At 38.2% G+C, this 14,808-nt stretch overlaps 1 protein-coding gene across 1 annotated transcript; it reads left to right on the top strand.

Moving 5' to 3' along the window:
* Positions 1-3,263: 3,263 nt before the first annotated feature.
* On the top strand, positions 3,264-14,747 carry samd7 (sterile alpha motif domain containing 7). Its single transcript, XM_077558189.1, has 9 exons — positions 3,264-3,526; positions 7,677-7,808; positions 7,888-8,011; positions 8,089-8,213; positions 8,283-8,364; positions 10,482-11,140; positions 11,382-11,497; positions 11,577-11,687; positions 12,959-14,747. Exons 2-9 carry the CDS (start codon positions 7,706-7,708, stop codon positions 13,211-13,213), a joined length of 1,575 nt encoding a protein of 524 aa, XP_077414315.1. The 5' UTR covers positions 3,264-3,526; positions 7,677-7,705; the 3' UTR covers positions 13,214-14,747.
* Positions 14,748-14,808: the final 61 nt, after the last annotated feature.

The raw sequence follows: 14,808 nt of genomic DNA on the forward strand, positions 1-14,808 counted from the left end.
TCAAACATTAGATTTACCGTATTTTCACGCAAGCGCTCCGCTTGACTGACTGTGTGGGACAGTGGGAGCATTTCCGCGGATACTAGTGATGTGACGTTCACGAACGATTCCAGTCTTTTGAACGGCTCTTGTGACGATGAGAAATGAGTCTTTATAGAGACCCGTTCAGCCCCCTAACAACCGCCCCCACCTCCCCCGCGCGCCACTGTTCGCTTTTTGGAGGGAGCATTATCTTCACATATTAGCTTCAATCAAATAATTCACTTGTACGTGGGTCGTTAAACTCTGAAACAAGCAAAAAGGAGGACACTGCTTTTTGCACATGCCTGCTTTAGCACCATGGCAGAAGTTAGAACACAAGCTCAAAAAGTTATTATTATTATTATTATTTTATGATTTGAAGATGCCAGCATTTGCACATAAATTTATGTTTTGTCAATCTGATGACATTGTTTAAAAAAAAAAAAATCTGACTTCATGTTTAAGCAATTACTTAGTACTTGAGTAGTATTTTTAGCTAATACTTTATACACTAATACTTATGACTGTTTGTTACTTTTACTTGAGTAATATTATATTGAAGGAACGCTTCTCTACCCACCTCTGATTATATCACTGTCCAAATTCATGAAGCATACAGAAGCTTGTAGTTTCCTTCTATATTGTGATGACAACAGCATGTTTCTGAATGCGCCGCCACTCAGATTTAAGGCTTATTTTTGGGATTATTCAACCTAAACAATCAGCTCAGTCAACAAGACCTAAACAAGATTTGAGCAAGACGTAATGCTTCCACTTTAGCGGGATTAGGTTGCAGTGTGAAACGTCCGGATGGCAGATTGTAGCTGTAATTAGAAGAGGACCAAGCAGAAAGAGTGTCTTGTTTGTCAATTTATAGCCATGGAGGTTAAACCTGCCGTGATCCCTTTGCCTCGCTGTGACTCTATAATGCTGCCTGCAAACAAGATGGACAGAAATCCCTCATAAAAAGCTTATGGGACAACAGATTCCTAAATGACCAGTTTAGATGTTTTTAAGTCCTAATGCTTGATTCCAAAGTCCTTTATTAAGGCCTTTTGGCGCGCAAAACGGCACTAGTATTGCTTATAGTAAGATGCCATTTACTGACCAATTTGGATGTAATGTCTATATCCAATTTCTCTGTGAAAAAGGGGCTGTGCTAGGTTCTGTGTACGAGGTACAGGCTAGTCAAAATGAACTGCACCGTTTTGCCACTGATACTCTAATGAGGCGGAATTTGTATGAAAGACACTAATGTCTTCATCTATCCAATGCAGGCTGATCATTTATTGAAGGCAAGTGAGGTCATTGACTGGGTTCTGTATGAAAGGCACAGGCGAATAAATGCAATTTATTTGTTTGGCCAATTTTGCGGGGACTGTGTTTTAAAGAAGGCCAACATGAGATTATGACGTGAGCCTTTTTCACACCGTTTGTGTAAAATTGGAGTAACGGCAGAGTCCGCATTTATTCACCCAGAACCCAGCAAAGTGGGAAAAATTAATGCATGCTAATAGTGTCATGTTTCAGTTCTGTAAGGTTGGGTTTTTGTTTTTGGGAGTTCTTGTTTTTTTTTGTGTCTGTGTTTTGTTATGCTGTCCCTGTGTCCTTCCCTTGTCTCGTCAAGCTTTATTTGGTCCACCTTTGTTTGCCTGCCGTTCCTCGTGTGTCAACCAATCATTGCCCTCTGCCACTTGTTTCTTGCCCAGGTGTGTCTCGTCATGTCAGTTAGTGTTGGTGTATTTGCCCTGCCTTCACGTGCTATGGGAAAGATGGACCTTACCACTTGGGAATTCCTAATTAAGACCGAGTTCTGTTCATGTGCTTTTGTTGTTGTTTCCAAAAAAATACACATGGAAGCTGACGTACTCTTTGCTCGTAAAACTGAACAATTAAGGCAAATAATGAGTTGTAAAGGACAGGAACTTGAATTGTGTATGCTACGTAAATGTGTAGATTCTAAAACAGCCTGCTAGTGGACGGCAACGCCCTTATGTATTAATATTTCTTGCCATTCACGAATCCTTCTACGCTCTTCGCCATGTTGAAACTCGAATAGTTCTCTCAGCTCGGAAACTCGGGTATCAAAATATATTCCCAGTTGTCCAGTGGAAAATACGACATGAGGAGGCGTTCACGTGCAATTTTCTACTCGACGTGTGGTATTTACCATAATTTCGATACCACGGGAAGGCAGCATTAGTCCTTTGTTTTCTGTCGGTCCGTGTTGGTCCATTGTGTGTGTCAGTGTCATGTTTTGTCGTTGCACCTTGTCAAGCCTTTTACTTAGCTCATTGTTTTCTGATTATGGACTTTGTTGTTTTTTGTTTACCTGCCCGTTTTTGTTTAATTAAAGAAAAAGGGGAAAAAATGAACCTCAAATCTGTTTCCTTGCACTTGGGTCCACTACCATACCAATCCCTGACAAATAGCCTCACTGGCCTTCAATTTGTTGTGCTGCGGTGGATAGATGAAGAGGCCTCTTTCACAAAGAGTGCTAATGACTTAATGACTTCATCTATCCACTGCAGTTTATTGAGGCTATTAGTGTGCCATTTGTCCCACTTTGCTGGGTTCTGTATGAAAGACACAGGTAAATAAATGCAGATTCTGCTGTTACACTGATGTTGTGGAAATTCAAAATGGAAGAAGCTAATGGCTTCTATCCAACGCAGCCCAACCTATTACTGAAGCCTATCAGGAATAGTTGTCCACCTTCATTTGTCCCACTTCGCTGTATTCTGTGTGAAAGGCACAGGTCAATAAATGCTATGCCTTAATTTTGCGGAAACTTTGCTCCCAATAAGGAAGTCAAAAGTGCTCTCATTTAGAAAATATGCCTCAAATTGCGGCACCCTGGCAGTAAGCGACTGGTGAGCACAAACCGTCAGCTTAGGAGGTCTGAGTAGATGATCCAGCCAATTTAGACGGAATTTTAACAAATGACCACCAAGCATGTTTGGGTCAACACGCTCGCACCCCAGCGAGAGCAACACACAAAAAATGCACAAACAAGACTTATGGAAGGATTTTCCAAGCGTCGGGGCATCAGGCCTCTGAGCGGGAGGTCTTTGCTTATTTTGCCGGTGCAAAAAGGGAGCTAAGCATTTAGGTGTCTTAACTATGGCCTAAAGTGCTAACAAGGGATTAGTGAGGTAAACGTCCAAAGAGGTTTAGCGCTTAAGGAGCAGTGCTGCTTCAGTAATTACACATGAGTTTTTTGCAAGGTGCACACGGGCAGTTGGACGGGGAGATCACGGTGATGTCAGGACGAGGGAGGGCTTACCGCCACGGATAAGGCCCGCTAATGGAGATGAAACCAATCGGTATTTAAAAGGTCTTTTTTAGTTAAGGCAGTTAGGCTGGCAGGCAGTTTGCTGGTGTGGCGGGAAGCCGAGAAAGAGTTGACGCACGGCACGGGACACTTCCTTTCCGAGGTTCAAGGCGCTTTTTGAATTTTTGTATTCGTTCTGAACTCAAAAGATCCACTCGCTGGATTTTCAAGGTGAGTCTTTCCAAAATCTTACAAAGCCATTCCAGTTCAATGAAAAACTTTATTTGACTAAGTTTCATCTAACAACAAGAATATGTTCTGTTTTAATACTGCAATAATGGTAGGTTTTGTCAAACGTTAATACATGTTCATGATTAAATTGCTTGTAATTGGTGGAAAGGCCTGCAGGGGGATTTGACATGCCGGCTTAAAATCTATGGAATGGTGGAGGAATGCATCCCCCTTTCAGGATGAATATGCTGCGATCGCTATTGAGTGGGGAACATTAATCAATCAGATAACATGTTGCTGTACAATGTAAGTACAGCATCAGGGTCCTTTTCATGAAAAGAACCTTTACGAGGGAAAGGTAGCACATTTGGTAATGGTAAATTATAATTGAGTCTATTGATGCAAGATAACCATGTGACTACTCCCAGCCATTTATTTATTTTGTTTTTATTTATTTATTATATTTATTGAGGGCAAGGAAAACAACTTTTGGAAAAAAAACGTAAAAAGTCAAAATGGATGCCTTTAAAGCTTTCAAAGTGTTGATTCCTTCTAGCTAATCAAAAAATGAATTAAAATAATCATACTAAAAAAAATGTATATAGTCGCAAATGTCTAAAAAATTTATTTTTTGGAAGGCATACATTCATTTTTCATGCTTTTGTATAATTTTGTAGGACCTTGAATTGAGTAACACCGGAATCACTTTAAGTCCACAGAACCTTGTGACTTCTCCAAAACGACTTTGATTTTTTAAATGTTTTTTTTTATTGTATTTTGTTTTTGTTTTGTTTTATTTGAATTTATGCCTTCTAGAAGAATAGCTTATTAGTATATTGCTGGGTTTGTAATCATGTTTACCCTGCGACCCGTTTTAGGCCTTGACCCTGCTTTAATTGTTCAATCAGTGCTTACCACTGACAAGCTGCGTATAATGGAATTGTCCAAGTGTAACTGAGAGTATATGAAGCTTTAGTGTGTGTGTGTGTGTGTGTGTGTGTGTGTGTGTGTGTGTGTGTGTGTGTGTGTGTGTGTGTGTGCATGTGTGTGTGTATGTGTGCATGTGTGAATGTGTGTGTGTGTGTGTTGGAGGGGGCTTAAGAAGGGGCGAGACAATGTCTGATATGACCTCCTCTAGGCTGCAGCTAAGTCGTCAGCAATTTTTCCCTTGAATTCATTCTTGTAATGGGATTACGTGGGCAACACTAAATCCCAAGGAGTCCAATCCCCTGCGCATTAAGCAGCCGCCTGTCGCACAAATACTTTGAGCGCTCACCTTTCATTAGGGTGTTCTCTTTTTAAATTAATAATATTAATTACGAGTTGTGAGAATTGCTGTTGAAATGTTCTGAACTCCTGTTTCCACGAATGTAGCCTAGACTGAATTGGCATCGATGTAAAATGTGATTTTATTTGCCCAAAAAATTATCAGCAACAAGAAAAATATACTTTAATTGTCTAAATAATAGTTATATGAAAAAAAATGATTATTAATGCAGTAATCATATTTTTCTTCTTTTATTTATTTTATTATTTATTGTATTCATGTTGATTTACTAAAAATTTTTTTTAGAAATAATCATACAGTAACTATTATCTCTGAATGTTCTGACTCAAAATATCTTTTAAGATTGTTGTTAAAAAATGGGATGGAAAAAAATAGCAAACGGTAGAAAAAATGTGTGTGTACTTTAAATTATTTAAATTATAAACTCGAAACAATATTATTCAACAGGGCTTCTTACTAGATATATTAGTATTTGTATTTGTATAGAGTTTTTTTTCTCCAAATATACTGCTCCTAAAAAATGATGATGTTTGTGACCATTCACTCAATATTACTGAAATAGTCATAAATAATATTTCTCTAATTGTTCTGAACTACATCTGAACATCTGAAAAATAAACAAAAACTAATGAGCCAATAAAAAACACCAAATAGACATATACTTGAAGTAATTTTCAAAATAATATATTGAATGTGGATTATTATCAATCTTATTTTTGTTTGTTTTTCTCTTTTAATTGTTTGTGAGAAATCCTGCCGTTTTTGAAGCAAAAATTATTTAATGAGTAATTTTATTAAATGTAATTTACTATACCAGTTTTGTCTTAATTTGTTTGTATACATATTGATTTTTTTCATTCATTATTATTAGTAAAAACCGCAATCAATACCATTACAACAACAACCACAAATAATCCCCCTGTTTGTTTTGAACTCCCCCTGAACCCGAATTAAAAGTGCCTCTCATTTAAGCTTGCTGATCGCCTGTGGCATCATGAAACAATATATATTTTTTGTATTCGTATTGATTTTTTTTTCAATTGTTGTTGATACCAATGTGGCAGGATTAACACAATTTGAATATTTAACTGTCGAGATAATCCGATAAACCTTGAACAAACGAGATGCGTTTCCTCACAGCGCCCCCCTTCCTACACAAAACATTACTGACGACGTGACATATGTCATCGAAGATGGCGAGGATAAAAAAAACACAAAAAGGACGCAGGTGTGTTGTGGCGCCCACATAGCACCACATAAACCGATTGTGTCCCCCCATTTTTATCCCTGAGGTGTTTTTAGGACATCCTGGGTGCTAATGGGGGCTAATAGGCTTAGCACTCAGAGTGTATTGTCCAGGACGCTTACAGGCAAGGTTTGCTGGGGGTAAAACTCTAAACGTGAGGATTACCGCCGACACATCCCGTTAAAGTGCTGTATAGCCACGACTTAGCTAATAGGATCCTGGGGGAAGTGTGGGGGAGTCTGGTGGGGGGCGGCAGGTGGAAGGTGGAGATGGGATGGGATGGGATGGGATGGAATGGGATGGGATGGTGGGGTCAGCAGATGCAGCTGGCAGACTGTTGTAGGACTACCAGGGGGATTACAAGCCTCAGATAAGATGCTTTCAGAGGGAACTTGAGAAGCTGTCATAATACGCAAGGTTAGGTGCAGGGGACACAATTACAGAACAGTAAATATACATGATACAAGTGTGTAAAGGTAAATGTTGAGTGAAGACAAAGATGGACTTTTATAGTTTAGTATTTGAATGATTAACTACTGCCTCTTGGTGGTGTCAATAAAGAACTGCAATCATTACATTTACCCATACCTCAAAAAGACGATAATAAACATCAAAACAGAACGTTAAAAAAGTAGGCCGAAAGTAGTGTCATGCTCTTTGGTATATTTTATTTCAAATAGCGCTATCTAGTGGTGAACTACTAATTCATTCACTTTAAAAACTTACCTTCCACAGCTTCTCCCGCTAGCCGCTCTTGTTAGCTACCCCGGCTAATTCCGGTGTGAGTACCAGATGTGATTGGGCAGCCAGATTGTATCGGGATTGCCTACCGATGACGTCACGCTACAGTATTGGCCGGAAATTATCCGTTTACAATTGTTCAAAAAAGTTATACAGGGGGAAAAGAAAAGAAAATACGGTTGACGTCAAAACAATGGAAAGAAAATATTAAAGATGAAATTTAAATAACAACATGTATGGATTGAAATTGTAAAAACGTAAATAAACCTAAGAAGAATATAAAAGCATGATTACGTTAAAATAGATTGAAGCGCCTTCATGCTTGCCGATGACGTCAGTACAGCAGCACTAACCAAATGCGCTTCAGACGTGTTCACTTCGGTTTGGTTTCTTTTTTAGTTTTTCACAAATCACAATTAATGCATCACAAAAACAGTTTTAATGATAATAGGACCCATTAAGAATCTAAACTGACAGTATTTGTCACATCTCAGGCATTTAATTTGTGTATTTATCATTTATTCAATCTATTTTATTATTTATTCAATATATCTTGCTTTTACATTCTTAGCTTTATTTACATTTTTACAATTTCAGTCCGTACATTTTGTTATTTTAATTACATCTTTACTATTTTCTTTCCAATGTTTGACATCAACTGAATAATTTCCAGCCAATCCTGAAGTGTGACGTGTTCATTAGGCGACCCCAATACGATCTGGCAGCCCGATCACATCTGGAACCGACACCGGCTGGCTCGTTTTTTCGGCGTCGCTCACCTAATGCTATTCTTTGACCACTAACTAGATGGCGCTAGGGATCACTGAATGTCCCTTTAAAACATCTCTTTTTGTTTTGTTTTCTATTGTCTCTAGCGTCTTCGTGGTGGCCGGAGGAGCGTACGATGACCCCTCGCGAGCAGCTGAGGAAGATGACGGCACTGGGAGAGCAGGGAGCTTTGGACGAGAAGCACTGGTACCGCCTGGTCAACGGCATGTCGGCGAACGGTAAGAAAGGAAGAAAGGAAGTGCCGTTTGTTTTCGTGGCATTCCACTGACCTGGTATGTGAATGTGTATGTGTGGCAGAGCTGAGGCAGAGGCAGGAGATGATGATGAGGAACCAAATGGCCATGACGCCACAGATCCTCGCCCAGGGTCAGCAGAGGTTACAGGGGGTCCCGACACCGTTTGAACCGCGGTTCATGGAAAGGTTCGGAAAACTGCCACCAATGTTTTGGTGACCTCATCTAGCTACAGAGTCAGAAATGAACTTACCTCCTTTCTCAGGGAGTTGGTCCCTCCAGCTGAAATGGTGACTCCGGACGGAAGGCAGATGCACATGGGCCCTCACCTGGGCCCCCCTCTGGCGCCACATGCTGGCGTCCTGCCGGGGAGGGGCTTTCCAGGAGCAGGTAAAAACAATCCGTTCATGTATTGGGTGATTCTTAATGTAAATAATGCGATGTTTCTCTTTGCCTCAGCTGGCTATGGCTTCCTGCCGTCAGAGCCCATGGAAACAGTTGCCCGGCGACAGGAGCTCATCCACAAGCAAAACATGGCCAGGTGAGCGTATAGTCAGCATTTGGTGGGTCCTGGAAAGAAGGCCCTAACGACTTGAGATCTGGGTCTTGTCCCGGTGTATGGCCCACCTTGCTATAGGGTGCTTAACTCATTCACTGCCATTGACGGCTATAGACGTCATAAATTCATTTGAACAATTTCTATTGGTTTAACATTTTTTTCCACTTTTGTTTACAAGAGTATGAAAACCTAGAAATTATTATTTTTTTGTACATTTATAACAGATATAAAATTTGTGATCAATCGTGAGTTAACTAGTGAAGTCATGCGATTAATTATGATTAAAAATGTCTTTTTTTTAAAGAAAGAAATAAAATAATTGTCATTATTTTTTTCATTTTTTAATAATCTTTTAAAAAAAAGAAAACATTATTAAAATTTTGTCAGGCGATTACCATTTTTTATCGTAATTAATCGCGTCACTAGTTAACTCACGATTAATCACAAATGTTATATCTGTTCTAATACAATTTTTAAAAAATCGAGTTTTTCATACTCTTGTTAACAAAAGTGGGAACATTTTCAACTAATAGAAATAGTTCAAATGAATTTTTGACGTCTATAGCTGTCAATGGCAGTAAATGAGTTAATATACAAAATAGGGTCAGGTGAAGGAATGATCGCCCTCTAAAAAAGTCAACCTCACTGGCCGTCATACCGGACCGTATCGAATGGTCAAGCCCAAACACCTCTTAGGAAGAGATTCATGTCTGTCACTCATATCTACGATCTTGCCCAGTTGGTCAACTAACCCAAAGATGGTGACCATAGGGTGGAAGTGTAGATCAACTGGCAAATCTCTTCATGGTGAAAGTATGGTAAAGCGACTCCAAGAGAACCTCAAAATTAATCGATTATCAAATCAATCGACAACTATTTTAATATTCGAGCGGTCAGCATCCTTTCCTGTCAAAAGAGACATTTAAAGCCAAGTAAATAACCAAAAATCGCAAAACAGTTAGTTAGTCTAATGTACTGAGGGCCCAAGAGCTAATTAGAGCTGCACCATAACAGAAAAATATGCAGCATCCAATATGTTGAGATTCATTTTCTTCTACCTTTCATATTGTGTTTTTTTTATTTTTTTATTTTTTTTTTTGGGGGGGGGGGGGGGTGTTCTTTCTTTTCCATAAATTTAATTAATGACATTTTTGGCAATTTTATTATTTTTTCTGCCTCGCTTCTTCCTTTTTCGGGGCATTGTATGGCTATTTTCTACCTTTTTTTGCCATAATTTTTTTATTATTATTATTTGGCCAATTTTATGGTAAATTTCTGGATTTCTTCTTTTGTGTTTGGACATGTTATGGTTACTTTAAAAAAAATAATTCTTCCTTAAAATGAATTTTTTGGGCAATGCCGTGTACATTTTATGGTATTTTTTGTAATTTCTTCTTTTGTTTTTGGACATTTTCTTTTCTAACTTTGACTTTTTGTATCAATATTCAAATTTTCCAAAGACATTTTATCTTAATTTTCTGCCATTTTCTGTTTTTGGAAAATGTGTGGTTAATTTTTTGACTTTTTCTTTTAAGCAGTTTTTAATTCAATTACCTGATATTTTATGTAATTTCATGGACATTTTATAGTAATTTTTTGCTTTTCCTATTCAATTTAGATTATTTTATGGCCATTATTTTTTTTACATTTTGGTAAATTTAAAAAACGTTTTCATCTGTCTCTTTCTGACAATTAAAAAAATTGGACTCTGACATAATTTTTGTAATTTTAAAAAACTTTTTCATCTGTCTGTTTTCTGACCATTTAAAAATGTGGACTGACATTTTTGGATTATTTAATTATTATTATTATTTTTTAATCTAAATCCGCAATTCATTCAAAGTATGTATTATCTAAAAAGAAAACATGTACAAAAAATATATATACATATATATATAAATTTCTACTAATTGGTTTTAGAGATTCACAGGGAGCCACAAGAGAGGGACTAAAGAGCCCCATGTGGCTCCAGAGCCACAGGTTGCAGACCCCTGGTCTAACATGTATGTTTTTGAAATGTTGAGGAAGCCAGAGTAGCCGGAGTAAAGAGTCAAGAAGACCTAACCAAAAAGTGTTTTCTATCTTCATCTTGTATTCAGAATGGAAATGAATGCCATACTGCACCAGAAAGAGCTGGAGAATGCCCACCAAAAGGGTCTGATGGGCATGGAGACCCCCATGTCGTACCCTTCCAACCCCATGCCCTTCCGAGGTCGCCAGCGCATGCCCGACAGCCACGACGTCTTCGTCCACCGGCCCACCCTGGACGACCTCCACTCCAACAGCATCATCATGACGGCCAACCCTTACCCCCCGATTGGCACGCTGCACAGAGAGCGGGGCCGGCGGGTGGGCAGGCGGCCCGTAACCCACAAGACTGCCGATCACCCCAGCGGTCACATCAAGGGCCCAGCAGAGGACAAAAGCGTGGAGCGGAGTCCGGGAGGCGCGTCCGGTGGGGAGGAGAAGGAGGTGGAGGTGAAGAGGGAAATAGGAGAGGAGTGCTCTGTCAACAAGGTGCACCACCCAGCCAAAGTGGATTCGGAGGCGGCCGCAGGAGGCAGAAAGATCTTCAAGGAGGGCGAGGTGGGCCTGCGCAAGGGCGGGGCTCCGGACCAATGCGCGGACGCCAGCAACGGTGGAGCCAATGATAAAGATGCTCCCAGCCAGTGTGCCACCTTCCAGGAGAAGTTCATATATCCCCCAGGGGGCATGCCTTACATGTTCCCCGTTGCCGGAAATGGATTCCTACCACCAGGTGCTTGCTCGGTTTTGTTATTTTGGTGTTCTGTGCGCACTTTATATCAACTTTATGCTCATAAATGAGTGTTTTATACCTAATTTGTTATGTGCATGATACACCTACTTTGTGTTGACAAATTTGTATTTCTGGGCCACTAGCTTCTTTCTCACATTATATTTATATTGTGGCCCCAACTAAAAAAAATTCTCTTTGGAGTTTTGTGTGATTTCTGTGACTAAAAATATTCACTCTTCAGGTGCACCCAATGTCTTCCTAAACGGTGATGAGGTGTCGGAGGACATCAGGAAGTGGAGCGTCAACGACGTTTACAACTTTATCAATAACATTCCCTCATGTTCGGAGTATGCTCAGGTGCGTATCGCACTTTGCGTCGCTGTCTTTTCGCTTCAGTATTGTCACGCTCACGAAAGAAAACCATTCGACCCTGCAGACGTTTAAAGACCACATGATTGATGGCGAGACGCTGCCCCTCCTCTCAGAGGAACATTTGCTGGACACACTGGGCCTGAAGCTAGGGCCTGCTCTGAAGATCCGATCTCAGGTAAATTCATCGGATGGAAGGGAATATAACGTGAGGTGTAATCCAACAAATGGAATTGAAATAATATTGGAAAACATTTCTAAAATGCACCATATCGTAAATTTAAATAAAAGAAGATTAACAACCCAAAAATTACCATGATGAAATAAAATACAAAACTAAATTAAATGTAAAAAAATTATTAAGATACTGTACTTAAATAAATAAATACATACATATATGATAAATAATAATAATAAGGTAAATTCTTAAATATAAAATACAATTAATCTGAATTCATCAAAATATAGAAACCAATGAAATGAAATAAAATAAAGTTAAAGTAAATTTTAAAAAAAACTTTAATAAATTAAATCAATCTTACAAATTAATATTTATTTAAATTAAAATAAAAGCAAAATTGAGCAAAAAATAATGATCAAACAAAATCAATAACACCACATTGAAGGGAATTTAAATAAGATTGAAATTAACAAAAAAATATTTAAATGAAATTGGACTAAATAAACATTTATTTTTACCAATATGAATAAAAATAAACAAAATCCAATTCCAATTTAAGTAATTATATGCAAATTAACTTAAAATACAATATACACAAAAGGATATTAACATAAATAAAATCAAACAAATTAATCAAATAAAAATGACATCAAACAGACTTGAAATGAATAAACAAAGTAAAAAGAATAAAATAAAATCATTAAAAAATATATAATAAAGCCAAACAAAAGGCAATCAAACTAAAATTAATAAACTAACAATGACACTGAATCAAATCAAAAGTGTCGAACTGAAAATGATCATGATAAAATAAAGCTAAAAAAAGAATTCAATAAAATCTGAATAAATACAAATAAAATAAAAATTTAGCAATATCAAAATCAATCCCCCCCAAAAAGCTATTAAACCAAATTAAAATGTTATTAAACTCACCGACCACAATATGCACAGGCTAAGCCAATATTTTTGCCATGTCACTCTCATACATCACAGATTGGAGAAGAATTTATGTTTGGCAAAAACTTTTAGTACACTAATCATACAAAAGGAACCTGGAATAAAGTTGATGCCATACAATATAGCTGGATAACATTTTCTTGACCTTTCTTTACGAGTGGCTGGGTGTGACATTCAGTTCCACATTGGTTACCAAATACGGTTCCTTGCCCTGTCAAGAAATACAAAGCAAGCTTTTTTCTTCTTGGTAGGCCACAAATAACGATGAATCAATCTATCTCGTGCACCAACACGTTCTGTCACCCCAATAGGTGTCGAGGCGCATGGGCAGCATATTGTACATGATGAACCTCCCGCTCCCCAGCGGCCCCCTGCAGACCGCCCCCGACAAGTCTGCCGACCATTTGTCAGAGATGGGCTCCCCGGTCAACTGCAACACGGAGGAGATGATGATGATGGCTGCGAGTCCACGGGAGGCCATCGATGTCCTCAAACCCCCCGAGCACCTCTGCGAGCCCGACAACAGTTCCCCTCGTGCTAAAGAGTTAGCCGCCGAGGCCGTTTGAACTTTCTGGCTCACCAAAACAGCAGCACTTACCACCAGCATTGGTTTGAGATGAACATGCGTCGTTTGGAATCAACGTGTGTAGCCACAATTAGCATTTCTATACAATCCGACAAGTGGTTGCGCCACAATGTTGTGTGTTTACAAAAACAAGACACAAATAGGAAAGCTGAAAAGTTCTGCTAGAGTGACTATGTATTTATTTATGCAGTGGCATTGGAATTTGACTCACCTTTTTTTTATTGTTTTAAATGGATTGTAAATAAAGGTTGGTTGTTTTATTTTTTATTACAGTGGAAGCCATGATGCTAAATTAGGCTGATGAATAGATATTTATTATTTTCAAATAACACGATGTTGGAGCGTTCCAGACGATGGCAAAATATAATACAGTAGTGCCTTGAGATTCATTCCACTACCCCACTTGCAACACAAATCACTCATATCTTAAATCATCATTCCCCAAACGGAAATGCAATTAATCCAACAACAAAAAAAAAGCAATATCTGAAAAATAGCACTCTACAATATTGCACTTAAAAAAAACATATAGTAATGACATAATGGAATAGATTTAAAAAAGGGTTGAATAGTTTTTCTAACACTGCATTAAGTGGTCATTGTGCATATGCCCACTTTGGCCACCGGGGTGTGGCGTGTAGTGTAAGACAGACTCTACAATACATGCAGATGAATCCCGTTATGACGTCTAAATTGTTGCTGCACCATTTGTGTTTAAATACCAGTTGCTTAAAAAGTGTGATATCGCTGGCACTGGGCCAAACCTTGTACCTCCAAAATTGTCAGTTTTCAGGAGATTCCAAAAATTGCATGTTTATTCAACCAAAGACAGTTTTAACACTTTAGATTGGTCAACAATTCTGTAAAAGACCCACACATGTGGACCAACCAAATGAATAGATTTCTGAAAAAATATGAGATTGTGACTGATGAGGGTTTGGCCCGACGCCAGCGATACCTGCGTTTTATGCATTAAGCATTAACTTTAAACTAGCAGGCTGAAGATTATTGCGGTGTAAATGTAATTGTCCTATTCTCCTACGGTTTACGTTTAGTTTAGTGGGAGCGGCCTTAAACAGCTTCAAGCCTCTTTTTTAAAAAAATTTTTACACTGCAGCGCTCCTATCTCAAGTTTGCGCTCACAAGTCAAAGCTTGACCTTTGATGCACTCATATTTGATCATTTTTGATGCTACATATGTAAGATAATAATAATTTCTTATATTCATATGATTATCATATATTTATATTTTAAATGTTTCATAATATCAATTTCTTATATTCATTCTTGCACATCAATGCGCTAATAAAATCAAGTGTAAATATCATATTCATTGTGCTAAGTGGAAAAACTGTAAACCCTCCTTTCAAGGATTTATGGCTGATTTTAAGTTGTTTTTTGTGGGAAAGAAACAAATATGCAAGGAAAATAAGTGCCAATATGAAACAGTATTTATTGTTTTGATTTTTGTTGTATACGCTCTTCTTTTATTTTAAGTGACGTGATGTGCAAGAATCCCCAGTTTTTCTTTATTCTTTTATTGTTTTTTTGTTGTCAATATTGTTGCCATGTTCA

This window comes from Vanacampus margaritifer, chromosome 2, assembly GCF_051991255.1.
Source record: "Vanacampus margaritifer isolate UIUO_Vmar chromosome 2, RoL_Vmar_1.0, whole genome shotgun sequence".
In the NCBI taxonomy this organism is placed as follows: domain Eukaryota; kingdom Metazoa; phylum Chordata; class Actinopteri; order Syngnathiformes; family Syngnathidae; genus Vanacampus; species Vanacampus margaritifer.